At 45.2% G+C, this 22,308-nt stretch overlaps 1 protein-coding gene and 1 long non-coding RNA gene across 3 annotated transcripts; one reads left to right on the forward strand and one right to left on the reverse strand.

The window, feature by feature from the left end:
- Positions 1-1,870: 1,870 nt before the first annotated feature.
- TRIM63 (tripartite motif containing 63) lies at positions 1,871-16,892 on the reverse strand. Of its 2 annotated transcripts, XM_083512007.1 has the most exons (9): positions 16,573-16,892; positions 11,319-11,488; positions 9,741-9,909; positions 8,065-8,160; positions 7,548-7,781; positions 6,022-6,044; positions 5,036-5,160; positions 3,616-3,687; positions 1,871-2,546 (listed from the first exon to the last, which is right to left on the reverse strand). In XM_083512007.1, the coding sequence occupies exons 1-9, from the start codon at positions 16,729-16,731 to the stop codon at positions 2,536-2,538; spliced, it is 1,059 nt and encodes a 352-aa protein (XP_083368133.1). In that variant the 5' UTR covers positions 16,732-16,892; the 3' UTR covers positions 1,871-2,535. The 2 variants fall into 2 exon arrangements, with proteins under 2 accessions (XP_083368133.1, XP_083368134.1); XM_083512008.1 differs by lacking the exon at positions 3,616-3,687.
- On the forward strand, positions 11,496-16,802 carry LOC310710853. Its single transcript, XR_014528276.1, has 2 exons — positions 11,496-15,437; positions 15,516-16,802. It is a non-coding gene; the product is annotated as an uncharacterized lncRNA (long non-coding RNA).
- Positions 16,893-22,308: the final 5,416 nt, after the last annotated feature.

A 22,308-nucleotide genomic window follows, 5' to 3' on the forward strand; every position in this document is an offset into this window, starting at 1 on the left:
TGTGGACATGACCACAGTGATTATTGTAACATCTCTGACCCCCTACCGCCAGATCAATGGCCATTGAGAGGTTATCCTCCCCATCTCTCAGGATGGTAAGTCAGTTCCCATTCATCCTGGGAAGTTGCTTGTTCTTGATGGGGTTACACTCCCTCTGAAGGAGCAGGTAAGTAGCTTGGGGATACTTCTGGGTCCATTGCTGTTGCTTGAGGCTCAGGTGACCTCAGTGGCACAGAGTGCCATCCATCAGCTTTGGCTGTGCCCCTATCTGGGCAGGGACAGCCTAACTACTGTTGTTTATGCTCTGGTAACCCCTAGGTTAGATTACTCAGGGGTGGCCAACTCCCAAGAGAGTGCAATCTACTCAGTTATAAACTGGCTGTTATCTACCCCCTTTTTGGGGGTTCAGGTCAAAGTTGTTGAGCTTTTTAGGGAGGAGGAAAGCCGTTTGGGGGGGTGTAGGACAAAAATGTTGAGCTTTTTTTAGGGGCGCCAAAAGTTGTTGAGCTTCTTTGGATCTCTACCAGTGATCTACCACAGACATCCAGTGATCTACTGATAGGTCACGATCTGCCTGTTGGACGTGCCTGGATTACTTCATAGGGCTGCTTTTGAAGACTGTTTGGAAACTTCAGATAGCATAGAATTCAGTGGCCAGTTTGCTCAATGGGGAAAAACAGTTTGAGCATATTACCCCAATCCTGGTCCGACTGCACTGTCTGCCATTTAGTTTCCGGGTCCAATTCAAAATGCTGATTTTGACCTATAAAGCCTTAGAGCCAGAAGCCACTGTCCAGTACAAGCTCAGGCCATTATTAAAATGTGTTGGGGAGGGGGGATTATTGGGCTGTTCTTATTTTTGTAATGTATTTTGTAGTTTGATATTGTGATTTTATATTCAGATGTTGTGATTTTTTATTGTGAACTGCCCTGAGACCTGAGGGTATACAGTATACAAATGTAATAAATAAACGACTCAGGACCATTGTGTGTTGAGACTAATGAGAGTTGTAGTTTAGCAACATCTAGAGCAGGCACAAGGGATGCGGGTGGCGCTGTGGGTAAAACCTCAGTGCCTAGCGCTTGCTGATCATAAGGTCGGCGGTTCGAATCCCCGCGGCGGGATGAGCTCCCGTCTTTCGGTCCCAGCTCCTGCCCACCTAGCAGTTCGAAAACACCCCTAAGTGCAAGTAGATAAATATGTACCGCTTTATAGCGGGAAGATAAACGGCGTTTCCGTGTGCGGCACTGGTGCTGGCTCGCCAGTTGCAGCTTCGTCATGCTGGCCACGTGACCCGGAAGTGTCTTCGGATGGCGCCGGCTCCCGGCCTCTTGAGCGAGATGAGCGCGCAACCCTAGAGTCGGTCACGACTGGCCCGTACGGGCAGGGGTACCTTTACCTTTACCTAGAGCAGGCACGTCCAACAGGTAGACCGTGATCTACCAGCAGATCACTGGACGTCTGTGGTAGATCACTGGCAGATAACCGGCTCCCCACAAAGAAGCTCAACAACTAACCACTTCAGCTCCCCTATCAACATTTTAGCCCTGCACCCCCTAAAAAACAGGCCTTTTCTTCCTCCCTAAAAAAGCTCAACAACTTTGACTGGTAGATCAACTTTGACTGTGAGTAGATCGCAGTCTCTTGAGAGTTGGCCTCCCCTGATCTAGAGGAGGACCAAAAGTATTATAACTTAAGTATGAATCATTTGTTTGCAAGGCAGGTTATAAATATTCTAAATAAGTACCGGTAATTCTTCCTAATAGTCTTTTCTTGGCCTGAAAACTGCATTTGTTTGACTGTAACTTAGTGGCTGATCTGTGATCATAATAATAGAGATTGATTGGCTGAAATAAATAACCAATTGAGTTAAAACTGGAATTCATTTTATTTTAACTATATACAACAAAGAAGTAAAATTGGCAGACACCTTTTAAAGTTCAGCTACAGGCATTGAGGCAGATAATATTCTTTTATCAGATCCTTCTTCCTAGATCAAAAAAGTTGACTAAAACTATTGGTACAGTTGGTTAGCTAAGGTCTACTAACACTAAAACTTTCCCATTTTTCCTAACAGTCTAAGCAGTGCAAAGAAACTCTAACTAGTTCCTAGAATTGGCATCCTTCGGTCTGCGGAAGGGTGCTCTGAATGCTCCCTCCCCCCCCAAAAAAAACCTGAGGGGAGAAAAAGCTTATCTTTTTTTCTTTACAAAAAAAAATTCAAGTGCATGACAATTATGTACAAAAACACACACACCAACAACATATAAAATGTATGAAAGGTTCCTTTTTGCACCCGTGTATAAAAGTGTCCTTGTGCAAGTATTCTTTCTGGACTGCCAAGAATTCCACATCCCAAATGGCTCTTCTTCAGCTGAACTTTGTCCTGCTCCTTTTCCTCATTGCTTGTTGGGCATTCAGTTTGGGCGTCCCACCCCACTACACCCCTCTTCCTCCCCCTCCCCAAATCTTCCCAGTCCGTACAGGCAGAATTTCTCCTTCCCCTCTGGAATTCATTTCTCCCTCCTCCTTGGTTACTGAGGACCTGAAACAAACAAAGGTGGAAAAGAAATGTAAGTGAAACCAGTTTAGTACACAAGGAAAGGATGGGGGAATGTGTGGACCCTACAATTGTTATTGGACCCCCAAAACCCATCAGCCCCAACTAACATGGCCAACAGCTGACGGCAATTGCCTTGTAACAGGGAAGACTGTTTCTCCATCCACATCGTACATTTAAAGCTCATTTATACCACTTAGCTCTCCACAAAGAATTTATCTTTATCACCAAACTCCAAATATAATTGCACATTGTATTAATTAACATTATTTTTTTATATATTAGTGGCCATGTGATAATTTTAGCTTATAAATTTTATTGTTTAATGTCTTAACTTGTATATTAAAGTACTTTTATAGCTCTGTTTAGAGTAAGTAATGTCTTGATAACATAAATGTTTTAAGTTTTTTGTATCAATCCAGTATATTTTATTTTAATTGTTGAATGCTTCTGTGTACATTGTGGCAGCCTTTGGCTATGTGCAATAAAACTGACTGGCTGACTGACACAAAGAATTCTGGGAACTGTAGTTCACCCCAAGTTACACAGAGCACTATTCCCCTCACACAACAATTCCCAGAGTGCCCTGGGGAAAGGGGTTGGTCATCGGTCTCTCTTCTAAGGGAACTCTGGGAATTGCAGCTCTCAAAGAGTTCCCAGGATTCTTTGGGGGAAGTCATGGCTGTTTAAAGTGGTATGATACTGCTTTAAATGTATAGTTCAGATGGGGCCTCTCTTTCCTCTAGCCTGTGTTCTTTGCTGAGAATAGCGTTCCAGTGACAGGGTGCCATTGCACTGTGAATCTCCTTGCCTCCATCAATGGCAGCCAAAACTGTGAAGTTCTGGAAGGGCAAAAATCAAAAAGCCATCCCATGGGTGCCATTTTTTTCCTCATGGTATTGAAATGAAAATAGCATTGCCATGATTCAAGGTGCCACGCAAACACCAGTCCTCAGCAAGAACGTGGATGCTCTGAGCAGCCAAAGTTAAAAGAGTTTCTCAACAGCCACATTTCTCTTTCACTTGCTCAGGCTTGCTCCAGTTATGCACGTACCATCCACCTTCTCATCTTGTGGGTCTCCCTCTTCTGTTTCTTCTTCCTCATTCAGCTCTTCATCTTCCTCATCTTAAAAGGGTTGGGGGCGGGGCGGAGAGATAAACAATGCAGGAGATTTAGAACCACCTTTTCTACCAAGGAACCATCCACTGACATTTGATGCCAGGAGTTCAGCTAGGAAGGATCTTGGAAACGCACCACATACATTTAGAGTACACCACCAGCCCAAAATAATCAGGGGAGTTGTAGTTCACCCCTCACAGAGCTGCAATACCCTTAACAGACTACATTTCCCATGATTCTTTAGGGATGTGTGTCCTTTAAATGTACGGTGTGTGCACAGCCAACAATTAGCTCCCCTATTGTCTACTCTGATGAATGGCAGTGGCTGAGGCTACGGTCTTTCCACTTCCTGCTACCAGATCCCTTTTAAACAAGAGATGCCAAGAACCAAACTGGAGACCTTCTGCATGGAAAAATCTGTGCTCTGCCCCTGACCAGTGGTCCCTCGCAGAAAACACTGGGAGGAAAGCAGTTTGCTCACTACAACCATCCTTTCAAAGGAACACAGAAGGATGACTTAGACCAGATCCGACTGTTGGTCTGCCCAGTTAGTATCGTCTACACTGACTGGCAGGGGCTCGCTAGGGTTTCAGGTTGAAGTCTCTTCCAGTCCTACCCGAAGATGCTGGGGACTGAACCTGGGACGCTCTGAATATTTTGCACATGCTCTACTGCTGAGCTGTGATCTCTTCTTCATAAGGAACAATGCATGGGGTTCTCTGAAAACCTTTTATGCCTAAAAGGGCAGTATTTGAAAATATTACTTATTATTTCTAACTGTGCTAATAATCCTTTATCTTTGTTTTGCAAGTAGCTTTCAGGTAGAGGCAGTTTCATTAGTCTGCTGAACCTCTCTAATAACAGAAAACAAGGGGATGCAACTGTCCTTAGTAGGGAGCAATGGACCTTAGCCACAGAGCAGGTAGGAGAGGCAATTGAGACACAAGAGGAATTTTCTCTGCCAAATTTTCCATTATGAATGTTTGCTCAGGAGAACACTTGACATATCTTCAATGTTTACTGGGCATGCACCATATATCTGATAACTGCATGTGACCCCTTCAAGGAAACTTTGAAGGAAATTTGGTGTCAGTATTTGATAGACGGTGTTTGACAGCTGGCATGCAGTAGTACTTAGTAAAGCTTGAGAGATGACTTGTAACAATTTTTTGTATTGGTGACTGACTCATCTAGTTTCCATTTCTGTTGTATTTTTGGAATTCTGGGGGTAGGGACTTGGTCTTGGTTTTATTGATCTATAAGTTACTTTGGAAGTCATTGTTGTTAATTTTAATTGGAGGGGAAAGATTCTTTAAATGACAAGAACACTGAAAAGGTACCATGTTTACCATACCTGCCTCAAAGTCAAGGCTTCTCAAGGCTTCTGCAATGTTTTCCAGGTCTATGGTAAAATAATCCATGTTTTCAAAACCTGGCTCAATCTTCTCCAACTGAGCACCCTTTGATGCCTCGATAATTCTACAGAGAAAACAGGATGGAAAGAGATGGTTTTTTCTTCCTGCTCTTAGTGCGTTTCCCAATGCTATCATATACATGTCCACTCAGAGTTAATCCCCACTTAATTGAATGGGACTTGCCCCCAGGTAAGTAGGTAGAGGACTGCACCTGTGCAGTGTCATTCACTCACAAGTAAGTCCTACAGGTATGCTCAGTGGGGCTTATTCCCAGATGAGTTATCCCAGAACTTCATTAACCCATTGTGTTGTTTTAATTTTGGTTATAACTCATCCTGAAATTTATTTCAAAGGATGGCTTTGGTTTGGTTCACCTATTGGGTTGATCCACACTTCCGACTGTTTTGTGCCTAAACAGCAGGGGTCCAAGCAGTTTCCCACTTGACCCGCACTTTCTAGGCATGGGTTCGAGCCTTTTTCTTTTTCTTTACCCTGCTCCATTCCCAGGGAAAACCCGCTCTTTAGTGTTAAATCAGAGCAAACATCAATCCAGAGAAAACCCAAATTGCTGTTTGCTCCAATAGAGCACTAAAGAGAAGTTTTCTGGAGTGGGGTGTGTAGAGGAAGCGGAACAAGAGGAAGTGGGGATATGGAAGGTTCACCTTTAATGCAAACTGAACCAAGCATACTTTATGATCTTTATTCTGCCTCTCAATTTCTGCAATCAGGAGTGTTACAACTCAGCAAAGAAACAAAAAAACAGCACACCCCTTCTAAGCTGGTCAGCTCTGAAAAGGAGCCTTGTTTTTAAGCTTTCAATCAGAGAGAGCTTCTCATTAGGATCCTGTATTCATTGAGAAGAACAGCATACAGAAGAATTTGCACACAGAAGCTACAATTTAGAAAATTGTGTTCCAGGACTTACGTTTTAATGAGCTGCTTGGCAGACTGGAATGAGGAAGAAACAGGGAGGGGAGGGGGAAAAACAGAGAGTGATCATTAGTGGATAAAGACATTTCACTTTAAAACTGTGCCCCCCTTAGTGGCAGTATCTTAAAAGTTTGACCTGCTTTGATCATCTGCCCTTTCCTCCAGGGATCCAAGGCAACATACATGATTTCCCCTTCCTATTTCATCCTCACAACAACCTTATGAGGTCGGTTAGGCTGAGTGATAGTGGCTGGTCCAAGGTCATCTAATGAGTTTTCTGGCTGAAGGGGGATTAGAACTTGTGTCTCTCCTTTAGTCTCATTGTGGCCTACCTTCCAGGGTTGTTGTTGTCGGAACAACTGAGATAGCATTTATATGGCATTTGACATATGCTAGTGATTCTTTACAAATATTTTGATCTAGAGGCCAGTTTGGAGGTTGGGTCTCCTAAAGCAGCAGATGGAGAGTTAACAAAGGATATGCAAAGTCCCCCTTGGATTTATTTTGGGTAAAGTCACTCTCCCCCTCAATTGTGACTGGTGCTAGCACTCAGCAGAATTTAATAGTAGATGGTGGGGTGGAGACATTTACCTGGCCTGGCAGGTGAGTCGCTGCTGCTTCCTGGAAGGAGGGAGATGCAGCGAAGAGGGTGGCACAGTGTGGAGCAGGGAAGGGCAAGGCTACCAAGGAATGATCAGGAGACTAAAATGGGTTCCCACTTGTTCTTTTGCTGAAGTAAGGGGGGCTCCCAACAACCCATCAGCTGATAGGGGGTAGGGGGGTGGCTTGCTCAAGGAGGGGGAAGCAGTTTCCGTTTCATGTAAATGGTTTCTTGCTCCCAGCAGTGCTCTTTGAAGGCCCCCTGTGCTGCTCCTTTCTACCCCTGAGACGACTTGCAAATGGCTCTGTGAGCTGTTCTGTGTGACTCCTGCTGCACCTCCAGCAACAGGTAGCCATCTTGAGAACCCTGTGCAGGGAATTTTGGCAGGTGGGCAGGGCAATCTGCTTTGTGAGTCATCTGCCGCCACAACAGTGTCATCTGACTGACAGCTGGGTTGCCCAGTCCATCTGTCAAAGTTGGCCGGCAGGGTTCCCCCACCCAGGAGGATGGTGGAACCAGCCTTTTAAATTCTACTTCCAGTAAAAAATCAGTGCCTCAGCAGAGCTAAAGGTTCCTGATCTGCAAGCACCCATCCTTCCCTACTGCCAGTGATGGACCCACAATGGTCATCAAAGAAAACCCTGCAGTTATGATTACGATTGTCAAGGCCTGCTGCACTGAGTTTCTTGCAGCTATGGAAGTGAGCAGGAGGGCACTCTGGTCTTGGTCTCCAGCCAGAAGACAAAGAGGAGTTGGCCACCCACTCCACTTCCTTAGCACAGGGCTGAAGAACCTATAGCTGTCAAGATGTCGCTAGGCTCCCACCAACAACCCCAATGGCTAGTTATGATGGGAGTTGTAGTCCAACCAACACCTGGTGGTCCACAGGCTGCCCATCATTGCCCATAAGTTTGCCTCACCATGAGAAAAGCAGCTCCTGCCTCTTCCTCCATGGACTGGATGGCGCTCTCCACCAGCTTGCTCGACTGCTCCAGCTGGTCTTTGTACTGCTGGATGAGGTTCTGCATGAAGCCAACTTTCTCTTCTTGCGCCTTGGAGATGCGCTCCAGCAGCCAACTCCGCCTCTCCTCTACAGTGGCAATGAGGGCTTCAAACTTCTCACACAAGTCCTGCTTGACCTGCCGGCCATTCTCCTGCCAGGGATTGAGAGGAAACAAGTGGATGAAGGTGAGGAACATGGTGGGTTTGCAGCGACTGCTTTGTCTAAATGGAGTAGTAGACTTCTCCCCTGATTTAGCTGCCCAGATTTGGAAAAAGAGGGAAGCCAGTGAACCTCAGAGACAGGCAGACATCTTTCTTTCTCCCCCCCCCCGCACCCCTCGCCCTGTCAACACCTGCACCAGCCATTTCTCAGAGTTGTGTTTCCCTTCCGCAGCTCAGATTTCCAAGGGCTCAGTCATTTGTTGCATTCCTCACCTCGGTGGCTTTGCACGACTCTTCCAGCTGGTTGATGATTGTCTGTATTCTGTCATTGCCTGCCACCAACATAGAGATGCAGTTGGTCAGCTCCGTCTGTGTGTGAGAGAAGGCAACAAAAATAGATTGGAATCCTGCATGCCCCTTCTCCTTCGAGAGAAAGGGCATGCCATGCTGTTTCTCTGGATAATAGTAAAAGAAGGGATGGCTATGGGAATAAATGAAAGATCCCTGCCTCTTCCAGGGATCCAAAAGGCTGTCTGAACTGTGGCTTTCACATGGACAATGTGCCGTGCACAGCTTGACCTGGGTTGGTTGGTTGGTTGGGTGAGTGGGCCTTGGGGCAGTTGTTTTGTCCCTATCATGACTCATACAGTGCAACTGACATTGGTTGCTATGCCAAAGCTCAGCCTAGCTTTGTGGTGAGAAGGCTGAGTTGCATTGTGAGCTGTGAATGGTGACGAAGCCATTACGTGATCCACTTATCCCTGCATGGCAGGTTTGTTTATTTTATAGTTGCAACTTCCACACATGGGTTCTACTCTCAACGCTGGGGAATGAACCTGGGTCCTTCTGCATGCCAAAGAGATGCTCTACCATTGAGCTATGGCCCTTCGCTGTGCTTGCAGTGGGGAAGGGACCCAGTGGTTGATTTGTTTGACTCCTGTGAGAGAATTCATGCAGTCTCCATGGCACCCATCCAAGAAGCCCAGGGAAAAGACCTCCAGCCACCCAACCCTGCTCACAGCTGCTCCCTTGGGACTGAACGCCTTTCCGAGGGGTCCTCCACCACCTCGCGGCTCTCAAGTGACTCTAAATATAATCTGCTGGTGGCTGCTTGGAGACTGCAGTCATCTGTGTATATCCATACCAGCTGTGTTAGCGGTCAAAGGCTATTCCTGAAAGGCACAGCGCAGCACATCCTGATGTCTCCAATCACCTCTCAACCCAAATGGGAGATGCTCCCTCCTGCTCTATCTGCATGCCAAGCAATGAGATGTGAACCCCTCTAAGGTCAAGGGACTGAACCCTTTTGTCCTTGTGAAACGCACCAAGGTTTCCTAATGGGTCCCCTTTTTGCTCTAATGTGGTAGTGTCCATCCAAGTAGAGTTTGGGGCAGAAATCCAGGACCCCACTTGGAAGGTGGGTACCAAAACATAGCAGGTCTGGCTTGCCACACATGAAATAATGTCCACCATCTTAAAGTCCACTCCTCATCAATAAGACAATTAACTCTGGAATAAAAAATGACCTAACTACCCCCTGAGATTCCTCTGAAGCTTATCAAGGATTCCTCAATGAGAAGATCAGTAATGGTGAACAACAGCTTCCTTGAAAGACAGCTTATGCCCTACCACCAACAAGCCAGCCATGCGTGGAAGGTTTCAGTAGGGTTATATATTTATTTACATTGTGAAAAAAGCAGGGTCCCTTTTTTTGGCAATTGGATAGAGGTGCAAAAGATAGAGGTAGCCTAGGGAGAGTCCCAAAGGAGAAGACTGGAGGGCCATGTTTGGCCCCTAGGTCTGAGGTTCAATAACTTGAGAGTTTCCAGGGCAAGGGTTTTGGAGTCCCCCTGCAGGTCAGCCAATGGGGGGAAGCGTTTTCTGGAGGCAGAAAGTTGAAAAAAAAGTTTGAAAACGAGTGTGAAGCCATTGAAAGCAACAGCTGGTACCTTTTGGCCCTGAAAGACACTTTGAAGGGGCGCCACTTCGCAGTCTTTGTGAGCCCCAAAGACTTTGCACATGGAGCAGGTGGGCACCTCACAAGTTAAGCAATAGATGTTGATCTTCTCATCTTCGTGTTCCTTGCACATTGGGTGGTTTCCCTTCTTCAGGGGTCGGCTGGAGAAAACACAAAAGAAGCCAGTTGGACAGATGAGACTCTTAGTCCTGGACGTAATGGACTTTTGTTTAAAGACAAGCACACACATTCCCTCCTCTTTTCTCATCTTAATGGCATCTTTTTATTTATGGGAATAAAGCCAGAGTTCACATGTGAGTTTGGTTAAATGGGAACAGTGGCTCAGGTGTGTTTCTCCTTCATCAGCAACCAACCGCTACAACAGAGATGCGCAAATCTGTCAATTTCTGTCTTTCTCTGCTTCTCATTTCCCCATTCCAATTCCACATCAACTAGCAATTTTTCCTTTTAAAAAGTCCGCACAATTTTTGTGTGTGCACATTTCTTCTAAGCTATGCATCTTTGTACGCATCTTGCCTAATATATGCATTTTGCAAGCTTCTCCTCCCCCATATAATGTAGTTTTGTACATCATTTTCACTCATCTATTCATTTTTGGCATGCTTTTTGAATGGGGAACTGCATCACAAAATTTGGAGAAGTGCAGATTTCAAAGGATAGTTGTGTGTTTAGTTCACAGTGGTTTGCTCATCTGCAAAATTGATGAGCACCCCCTCAATTCCTTCTTCCAAGCCATTTATAAAGATGTTGAACACCCCACCTGTCACCTTTTCCCAGGGTGACGAGGAACCGTCACTGAGCACTCTCTGGGTTTGTCAATCAGCTACAAATCTACTTAACTGTTACCTCATCCAGTCCACATTTACCAGCCCTTCTACAAGAATATAATGGGGGATGGATTTGACATGAAGGTAATGGAGACTAGACCCTGGCCATCTCTTTGTACAGTAGGAATTGGACTGACTCCCACCTCCTCTCTAATATTAACCTCCACACTGAGGTTATGTTTAGACCTTGCTTCTGTGCATGCCAAAGTGTCCAAGAAGCTAGCTCTGGCTCTGCAGAGCTGTTGATTTTATTTTGGGAAGCCAATGCTATTTCTTCACTCTGGGCAGGACTTAATGACACCCCGCTCCCCCACAAAGCATCATCAGCGCCTCCCCTACTATATTCAGATACCTCTCTAATCCACCCAAATTCCACTTCCTCTAATGGAAATGGATCGGTGCATGTGTGCTGGGTTCCTATAGTCCTCCCAGTGTTTCTGGACTGGTCTGCTTTTTTCTGCCCACTTTCTAATAAATGGATCCTTCCCAAATATGAGTGACAGCCTTGCTTCTCCCTCAAAGCATAGGAAGCTGCCTTTATCCCATCTCTCTCAGTATTGTCTACTGGGTGGCAGTAGCTTTCCAGGCGTCTCCCGGGCTTACCTGAAGATGCTGAGGATCGAATGTGGAATCTTCTGCATGCAAAGCAGATGCTCTACCTCTGAGCTATGACTTCCCCCTTGAGCTATGGCAAACAAGAGGAAGGCAGCTGTGATACAAACCTGGTATATTCCTGCTTGTAGATATCAATGATGTTCTCCACCAGTAGATTCCTCTGTAGGCCATAGACACCGTGGCGGTCCAGGATGACTTCATGGCGGCAGGAGGGGCAGCGGAACCGTCCCCCTGATATGGTAGTCCCCCGGGCCGTTTGCCAGTATGGGTTAGCAGCCTGCAAGTGCCATCAACAATGTAAGGGCAAAGTTCAGTAATCTTAAAAACAATTTTTTTTTGCAAAGGACCCCACAAAACAACCAATCCTACCATCGTTTGGCCTGGAAAAGATGACCTGAGGGCTCAGCTATTCAAGTATCATCACAATTATCTGGTGACGCTTGTAAGAATGATTCATAGTTGTCCTTATGGGATGGGAAAACCCCATCATGCTTTGCACTTGTATCAGAGCATGACATTGGAAAACTAGCCAAGCTCAACAAACCAAGTGGATGATCCAGCCAGAAGACCCTTTTTATAACTGTTGCAACAACAGTTGCAACAACAACCTTTCTATTGGAGCTGGAGATCACTGGCCACAGCTAGGTTTTCAATTACATAGTTGCATGTTATCTATTTCACATGTCTTTCTAGATCTAGAGTGGAGAACCTATGCTGAGATTTCCCCACCTGTGTTGTAGCTGAATAACACCTGGAGGTCTACTGGTTCACCATTCTTGCTTTAACTAGTAATGCAGGAGAAGTTTGATTCGGCTCACATTTAAAGCTGAATTCATCACAATTTGCATTTTCTGAAAATGTGTGAGAACCAAAACACAGCCATCCTTCAAAACTCACACCTCCAAATTTTCTGATGCAGTTCAACAACCAATGTAACAAAAATGCATATATAAGGGGGAAATGTGCATAAAAATGAATGTATTGGTGAAGAAAACATACAAAAATGCATTATACTAGGAGAAATTGCTTGCAAAAATGAGCACATGTCAAAGCTGCAAAAAATGTGTATATAAGGAGAGATCTACACCAGGTATAGGCAAACTCCAGCCATCCAGATGTTTGGGACTACAATTCCCACCATCCCTAGCTAACAGGACCAGTGGTCAGGGATGATGGGAATTGTAGTCCCAAACATCTGAAGGGCCAGAGTTTGCCTATTCCTGATCTACACTAAAATGCTGAAGACTTTTCATGAGGATTAAAATAATAACAACTGCAAATTGCTGCAGAAATGTGAATTGAATTTAAGATTAGAAACATGAGAAACTGAAAGTGACAGATTTCCGTCCCCATCCCTAACTTACAAAGACAAGAACTGAAGAATGCAAATATAGCTTTGCTGAATATGACTAAGGTCCAAAGCAGCTGAGCAACCACGGGAGTGTGAAATGTGCCCCACACTTTATCATGGATAATACCCACTGATTTTAAGTCTATGCTCCATGAATTTGTATGACCCAGAGATGGACAACACATGGTACCCTCCAGATGTTGCTGTACTACAACTCCCATCATCCCTGGCCATTGGCCATGCTAGCAGGGGCTGATGGGAGCTTGAGTGCAACAATAACTGGAGTTCCCCAGTTCCTTATCCCTGATCTAATTCCTTTTTAAAAGCCCATCTAAGCGTGTGGGGTGTAAAGTACTTTCTTTTGGTCCATCCTGTGCCTGCTGCAAATCACGTCCATTAGAGAATGACTGTGAGAGAATCTGCTCCAGCCCTTGATTCATTTTCATCCTATTGATGAGCAGATCTGAATGGGTTGGACAACCCTTCATAGGAACAGGCCACTTGCTCCAGTCCTCTTTAGCAGAGCATTTAGAGATGGTTCAATCAAAGTGGGGGATTATAAGGGAAAGAAGGGTTTAGTTATTTAAGAGGAGCTGAAACAGTGTTGGAATTTATTTATTTCATTACAATAGCTTCTTGTGACTGTACCATGAACTGCCAGCAGTACAAAATGGATGCCGGTGGGAAGGAGGATTCTGTAAGTCTATCCATGGCTGCTCATCCTCCTCCAGATTTTGGAGCTGGTATGCCACTGAATATCATTTACTGCCGCGCAAGAGCAGGAAAGGGTCACTGCTGTCTCGCCCTGTTCGTGAGCTTCCTGGAGGCATCTGATTGGCCACTGTGGGAGCAGAATGCAGGGCTAGGGTAGGCCTTCAGATTATCTAGCAGGGCTTATGATCATAAAGGAAGAACTCTGTGACAGCCAGAGATGGGGGAGAAATTCAATTCAGTTCCCATTTAAAAGAGAATCTATCAAATTTGCACGTTCCAAAGCAGCATGAGACCTGAAACACCAGCATCCTCTGAAATCTGCACTTATCTGACTGTTGCGATGCACAAAAACACATTAGGTAAAACTGTGGACCGGCTTTCCCTAAAACTCTCCTTCTAGAAGCTCATGAGGTATCTTCACACCATCTACAAGTGGCGCATTCACACATGTATTTGTCACATGACCCAGTGGCCATGTGGGTTTTCCTGGATGGAAATTATGCCTGTACAGGAAGCCATCTTGCGAGAAGCAGCTCTTGGTGATAATAAAGGAACAACAGGTCTGGTTTGGGTTTCAACAAGCACTTCAGTCCCTGCCTTCCCCTCCGCAATTGGCTGTCAAACTGTAAGACCTTTGGGAGACTTTAATCCCCCTGTCCTAGCAAACAGAATCCAATTTCTCCTCTGCCCCTGGGTTTTCCTTCCTGACTCTCCTTGTTTTGTTGCCTTGGAGGTTTGGCAACAATGATCAACACACTTTGGAAAGGCGGTGTCAGAAGTAAAACAGGACCCCTAAAGGCCCAGAACTCTTATCAATTGGCTCCTGGCCACAGCTTCTCTTGGGAAGTGGTCTTGGTGCATTCACACAAACTGAAATTGGAAAGGGGTTGTATTTGAATTTTCAAGGGGATGAGACCCCTGGCAAAAGTAATGAAGGATATTTCACTGTTATCGCAATTTTCATTATATTTAACTCATGTTGCAACTAAAGTACTTTGATACAGTATATCCTTTCCGTTTCCTTTTTTGCATTTTTGCACAGAGCTGCTAATGAGTTTGCTCAATGCTGGCTCATCTTGTCGTTCCAGTTATTCAGTCAATAAATCAATTCATTCATTAATGTGATTGAGCAGAGGGTGATTTCTTTCAGAACATAACATTCTGTTCAGGGATGAAATAAGAACACGGAACTGTGCTTGGAAGTAGCCAGAGACGAGCCCAACTTGGATCATTCTATGAAACATCAAATAATATTGTGACACCTTAAAGACTAACCGTTTCATTATGGCATAAACTTTTGTGGATTGGAAGTGCACTTCCTTTAGTTCATAAAAGTGAATCCCATAATAAAGTTTTAAGTCTAAGGCAGGTACACTAGCCAAGGTGGTGGTCTCTAAATGTTGTTGGACTACAGCTCCCATCTTCCCTGACCATGTTGGCTGGGGCTGATGGGAGTTGTAGTCCATAACACCTGGTGGGCACCACCTTGGCTACTTCTTTTTAAAGGCCTCACGAAAAGACTAAAGCAGCTATTTCCCTGCTGGAAATTCCAGGCCATGTAGCACCAAGGTTGAGTTGGGATTATTTATTTATTTTCAACTAGAAAATGGCAACGTTGCATTTGACAAGCCTTGGGTCCTTCTGGGGAAAGGGCTTGGTTTTCTCGAGCCAGGGGAAATCTTTTCCACACTCATATAAAAGGGGCAGCTTGGCCTTTGAGTATTCGTAGGTAAACAACACTATGATGGAGACCATTCTTCGTTGTATAAGTGGATAAATAAGAAAGTACATATTGGATGAACCAGACTATTATGTGACACTTAGGACTGTGAAAACTTGTATAATAATTTATTACTTATACCCCATCTGGCCTAGCCTCCCCAGCTACTCTGGGCGGCTTCCAACAGGGTATTAATTTTTTTTATGGCTTTAGGGAAGCAGAAGACATAGAAGCATAGAATTGTAGAGTTGGAAGGGACCATGAGGGTCATCTAGTCCAACCCCCTGCAAGGCAGGAATCTTTTGCCCAACATGGGGTTCGAACCCACAACCTTGAGATTAAGTCTCATGCTCTACCAACTGAGCTATCTCTCAGACTCATGCATTTACCATTTTAGATTATAATGAATGGTAATATGTGACAGGCAGTTGTAACAGAATAGTGCATTTTGTAGTGGCTTAATGCATTTTGCATATACCCATTTTGTTACTGCTTTTATGCGACTGATTGGTTAACAAGCAAAAAATCTGTTGCTATTGACATATAGGTCTATAATTTAAGATACAAAGTCCCACCCAAAGATGACAGGATGACATAGGCTCTTGACAGCTGTATGTTGTGGAAGACAAAAGCCCAACGCATGAGCTCCTGCCCTCTAGATGAGGCTCTGTGTGATCGGTATACCAGCACAGCCAGGTGTCCCGATGTGGGCGGGACACAGAGGCAAAAGTGGGTGGAGCAACACAGGTGAATTTTTGCTGTTGGCTCATTTTAATACACACTCACTCACACACCCCCTCCAAGAAAGCAAGAAACAATATCATAGTTCAAGGGCACATTCTAGCCAGGCAGAAGCACCCAAGAGGCTGCAAAGCGGGGCCAGTGAGGGGCGTGGCCTGGGGACAGGGGGTGTGGCTGTAGAATGGTGGGACCTGGGAGAGGTCCAAGGGCCAGAGGAAGAGGCCCAGAAGGTTGCATTTGGCCCCTGGGACTGGGGCTCCTTTTTCCTGCTCTGTACACTTAGGTTTTTCACATGAATAACATGTGAGGAGGGCTGTTGATCTCTTTCTATGACCCTAACCATGCTCACTTGGCCGTAAGTCAAAGACTGCTGTCTTAGGCAAGTATTATTGGAAGGAAGTCCTGTTGAAATCAGTGGGACTTGCTTCTGAATAAGCATGGACAGGAGCATGTGGGCTGTACATTTGAAGCACATTTACAGTTCATTGCTTCCCCAAAGAATCCTTGGAACTGTAGTTTGTTAAGGGTGCTGGGAATTGTAGCTCAGTGAAGCTATTAGTTTGTACCCACTTGGGAGGGGGGACCTCAGGGTTCTGGTAACTGCCCCCCTCCCAGTAGAATCCGCAAACCTGAGATATGTACACCACACTGGGGATATTGTTCGGGGATGAACCCAGATCTTCTGCCCTTTCCCCCTTCTTTTGCACAGAGGTGATCTATACATTTAAGTGGCATAACTCCCCGCTGCTCCCACCTCACCTAAAACACACCCACAACTCCCCCCCCCCACGTTGTCCCAACACACACCTTGGACAATGCTAGGACCCCTACTGACCTGGAAGACGTCATTGGCGCATTTCCTGCAGAGGTTATGCTGGCAAGGTAAGATCACCACAGGCTTGGAGAACATCTCCAGGCAGATGGGGCAAATCAACTGTTTCTCCAGATTCTCCATGGGGTTAGAGTCCCGGATGATGCTCGACTGGTAATCCATTGCCCCCTTCGGTGCTTCCAAATTATATCCTTTCTTTTTTTAAGCGACTGGAGAGAGGCTCCGTGTGGAAGGTCTCACCGTCTGCTTCTGGGTTCTAGAACTGTGTGCGCTGACCCTTCAAGCAAACCTTTGGGCTTCTGCACTTTGTCTGAGACAGCTCCTCTGCTCTATTTATATCATCTGAGTCACATGTGCATTGGCTGGCAGGATCAGTTGGGAAGAGGGTCGTGTTTCCTAAAGGCTGACATGCTGTCACATGGGGAGGGGTGACCCCTCCAGAGAGAGGTCTGTAAACAAGGCCGAGGACAATTTGTTCGAAGGCTGGGAAGTCAACTTCCAGGGATGTATATTATTTTTCTCCTCTGCTGCAGCCGTCAGTGTCTTTTGGGACAAAGAAATTGGAGACAGCGTTGTGTAAACACAGTCACACTTTCCAGGGAGTTAAACAGGCAACATGAGCCCACCTGTCACCCCTGACTTCCAGAAAACCGAGGGTTAAACTCAAAGCACTCAACAAAATTGTTTGCTATTTCCAGCACCGGCTGGGCTGCCGTCCACAGACTCTTAACATCTCCTCCTCTTATTACTGTTGGCTCTGGAATCTCTCAGCCCCATTGCTCATGTCTCAAACTGCAGCCCTCTCTTCTCTGATCTGTATCCACTGAGAGTACAAAGTCTGCAGGACTTGTGTGACCCACCAAACTGAATACAGACCACCAGGTTTTATGGTGGGACCTTGGGATCGTAGTTGAGAGCTCAATGAAGACGTTGGCCTGGTGTGCAGCAGCTGTGAAAAAGGCAAATCCCATACTAAAGATCATGAGGGAAGGGATACAGTAAACAGTTCTGGTCACCTTGTTTCAAAAAGGATATTTTAGGTTCAGAAGAAAAGTTTGGAAAAGGAAAACCAAAATGATTAAGGGGATAGAGCAAGGATGGTTGCAGCGTTTGGGACTTTTTAGTTTAGAGAAAAGGCAATTAAAAGGTGACATGACAGAAGCTTACAAAAATTATGCATGTCATGGAGAAAGTGGATAGAGGAACGTTTTTCACCCGCTCTCATAATGCCAGAACTCATAGATATCCAATGAAGTCAAATGTTGAAAGGTTCATGACAGATAAAAGAAAGCAGTTCTTCATGCAGTGCATAGTTGAATTATGCCACTCGCTCCGGCAAGAGGCAGTGGGGGACACCAACCTAGATGGCGGGAGATCAAAAAGAAGAACCCAGTGACACTAACCAGCCGTGCATCCACCCCTTAATGCCTGAAGCTGTCCTTTGGACATTAGAGTTTCACAGATTTACGGAGAGAAACTCAAGGCCCTGAGAAAGAGGCGTGGTTGTTTATTGGTCCCAGTAATGTCTGCATCCTGAAAATGTTTCACATCTAGCAAAGACTAATCCACTTTAGTCTGCTTAACACCTACATTTTATAGCAAAACTCTTGTCAGCTGGAAATTGGGAACAAAACACAGGAAGCTACCATTAGTCCAGGTGAAAGTTTTAAATATTAAAGGGATGCTGTTCTTCTGAACTTCCTTTCTGCCCTTCAGCCTAGAACCCTGGCAACTAAGGGGGAATTGAAATCCTTCTGATTGGCTAAAATGTTGGGAGAGGGAGTGAAAATATTGTTTAATGGAAAACAGGGAAGTTGTATGCAATCTTACATATTTCTGCAAAGAAATATCCCCTAGCATAATTCATTTGGATAAATTATTTTCACTTATATGTGCACTGATACACACACTTTACACTAGCAAATGTGTTTTTCAACACATTACTTGACTTGCCTGGACAATTGAAATGCAAAATTTGGAGACGCCTGAATTTTGAAGGATGATTTTGTTTCCATTTTTCATATTATTTCAGAAAGTGCAAATTAGGTAAATTCATTTTAAATGCAAATTGAATTGGATATTGGCCTCATCCTTAGTCCTGGACCAGCCTTGCAAAGAGCCTCTGAAAAACCATGTATGTCTGTTGCTCAACTTAAATAACAATTTCCTGACATATCTTTATTGACGTTGGTCAATGATTCCCAGGAAGATCTCACATCTGTGAGAGTGGGCTGGGGGAACTTGTGTGCATGTTTTGAAGAGGGTCAAGTGATTTCCCTGAAAAATAAATGGAAGATTTCACTGGCCCCCACAAGATGCCACAAAGATCTGGAATGAAATGACCCTGTTTACTCTTCCATGCAAACAGAACAAGCCACACCTCTAAGCCTTCTGTGGGGGGAGCCCATTTCTCTGATAGGGCAGAAACTGAATGCACAGAGAGGAGGCCCATGACTGAGGAGGGGCGGTGGTGAATTTTGTAATGAAATTATCTCTAGGTCAGTGTCGCCAGTGGGAGTCCAGGAGCAAGGAACAGACTAACTGTTGACTGCTGAAAAATCTACTTTCCTAGTCCATGACAGTGTTGGGCAGGGTAAGAGGCACAGAGAAGTGGACTCTTATCTTTGTACCAGCCTCCATTCCAGCTGTGTAAAATCCAGATGTTTCCATGCCCCATCCCTCAGTCAAGATAGGCAAGAAGCATAATCACAGTTCAAGGAAACTGCATTGATCAGCAGGTTAGACAAGATGACCTCCAAAATACCTTCCAGTTCTGTAATTCTAATTCTTAACAGCTCAACACAATATTAATAAGGCATAATCCAATACAAAATCAGGGATAAAATAGGACAGTGATTTATCTGGGACAGGACAACAGCCTCCCCCCAAAAAAACCTTTCCCATCAATTCTATATATATGAGAGACCCACATGAAAACAAAGACAACCCCAAATGAATAACCACACCCTAGGCCAACCCCAACCTCTCTCACCACTAAAGGGACACAATCGAACAGCAAAGAACCTGCACAAGCAACAATGACACAAAACCCCACATATATTAAGTAAAATAGAAATATCACCACCCGACCCCACCCCCACCCATCTTTCCCCCTCCCCCTCTTTCCCCCTTTTCTTCCTAATGTCTCAACAAATGAAACTGATTTGTAAAAATGTTACATGGGGGGGGGGGTGGAATACAAGAGAGAGACATTGCAAACACTTTTGTAAATCAAGAAAATCTTTAATATATGAGAGACCCACTTGCAATATATATGAGAGCAACCAAAGAACAGAAGAAACGGATTGTGCTGCGGTGGCATCTGATTCTCTGCACCTCTCCCTGCTGGGATTAGGGGACGTTTGAGTTTGTTGCAGCTGCCAGTGCGAGCCATAGTAATAAGGTTTGGGCTATTCGAGCTCTGCACCCTCTCCCACCTGAGTCTGCTCAACTCCACCCCCTGGCCTCCATTGGCTCCGCCTCCCCCTTTGACCTTACCCAGGTTTCAAAATCTAAAGCTAGCCAGTCTTAGAAAATCTCCCTGCCCCCCAACAGCAACCGGCTGCATGATGATAGACGCCAGCAAGGCAGAACATTGCACTATCTGCCCAATGACTGGGGTGGCCCTATGTACACAGTGCAGTGCTTGCGTCTCAAAAGGACCGCAGACACTGATCACCTCTCAGCGCCTGCAGCTCTATTTTTGGCCAGCCTCCTCTCTAACCTCTTAAAGAACTTCTGCCCTGCGTTCCCAGCTCTCTCTTCGCTGATGGGTTTTGCAGGGAGCCAAGTAACAGCTGGGACAAAATTAGCAGCTTTACGCTGAACTTGCTGCCCAATGCCGGGAGCCGTTACGAGGTAGAGTTTCTTTTATTAACATTTCTGCCCCGAGACAGCTAGCCAAGCCCAGGAGCTGTGGGTCTGGGAACAAAAGAACACTCTTCCCACCTCCATGTTATCTTTCGTAGTGGATTGTAGCAACATGAATTTCAAAACTTGGGGAACTTGCCAAACACAAATAAGATGCCTCAGTTTGCTCTTCCTGAAACTGCTGCCATAATTTAAAGCATTGCACCACTGCCACTATCTGAAGTGGGACAGTTATATGTTCTTTCCCACCCAAGAAGTGCAAATTACAACACTTCTTTTAAGGGCACTGGACAAACCGAGGCATGGCAGGAGCTGCAGTCTCTCCAAGTACAGTGGTACCTCGGGTTAAGAACTTAATTCGTTCTGGAGGTCCATTCTTAACCTGAAACCATTCCTAACCTGAGGTACCACTTTGGCTAATGGAGTCTCCCGCTGCTGCTGCGCCGCCGGCACACAATTTCTGTTCTTCTCCTGAGGTAAAGTTCTTAACCCGAGGTACTATTTCTGGGTTAGCGGAGTCGGTAACCTGAAGCATCTGTAACCTGAAGCGTCTATAACCCAAGGTACCAGGGACAGTCCCAGATTTACAGAAGCTGTCCTGATTTCTGATTTGAGCAAGGAATGTCCCGCTTTTCCTTAGGACGGCCCTTTTTTCATCAGAGAAATGTTGGATGGTATGGAGTTATCTGACCGCCTTGAGCCATCTGAAGGCAGCCTTGAAGGCAGTTTTTTAAATTTTTAATGTTTTTATATATGTTGGAAGCCGTGCTAAGTGTCTGGGGCACCCCAGTCAGAAAGGTGGGGTATTATAATTACTACTACTACTACTACTACTACTATTAAATAGGATGTAACTACAGTGGTACCTCGGGTTAAGTACTTAATTCGTTCCGGAGGTCCGTTCTTAACCTGAAACTGTTCTTAACCTGAAGCACCACTTTAGCTAATGGGGCCTCCTGCTGCTGCTGCACCGCTGGAGCACAATTTCTGTTCTCATCCTGAAGCAAAGTTCTTAACCTGAAGCACTATTTCTGGGTTAGTGGAGTCTGTAACCTGAAGTGTATGTAACCTGAAGCGTATGTAACCCGAGGTACCACTGTATTTTCATTGGAGAAATGTTGGAGGGTATGGAACTGGGTAGAATCCTTACCTAATTGTAAGGCTGCAGTCCCCCTAATACTGGGTGCTGTGAATCAAGGGCGAAAGTAGAAGGAAATCTGAGCTCTCTAGATGAGATCATCAGAAGACCCGTTAGTTTAGCTCTCTAACTCAGTTCTGTTTCTACAGCAACTATTCAGATGCTTCTGGCAACTGCACCAGCAGCGCACAGAGGCAACAGCTCTCTCATGCTCTTTGCCCCTGTTACCTGGTAGACTGCATCTGGAGCTAGAGGTTTCATTTAGCTGTCCTGACCAGTAAAACCTTCAAGTGCAGATGTAACCTACCCCTGAATACCAAATGCTGGGGATAAACAACAGGGGAGATGGCTGCTTCTATTCTAAAAACACAGTCAAGTGCATTTTTTCCGAGGATCTCTAGATGCTATGGAAGAATCTAGTTCAGGAAAATGGCCAGATACTCCTGCGAAGACATGCCAATAACTTTAGGGGGAATCGACAGTTTTCCCCTCCCAGTGATACAATTCGCAGCACCTTCAACCAAAATTACAGCTCCCAGGATTCTTTGGGGAAAGCCATGTGCTTTAAAGGTAAGGTGTGAATTCTTATACAATAAAAAGTTGGCAATCCAACAGGAAAGATCTTATTTAGCTGTTAGGATGAAATGTAGAAATGCAACCATTCTGTATGGCCCGTGGCACTATCACCAGCCACACCCCTTTCCCCCATGGCTGGGATATTTCCCGAATTC

The sequence above is a fragment of the Podarcis liolepis genome (assembly GCF_965112155.1).
Source record: "Podarcis liolepis genome assembly, chromosome: 7".
NCBI lineage: Eukaryota > Metazoa > Chordata > Lepidosauria > Squamata > Lacertidae > Podarcis > Podarcis liolepis.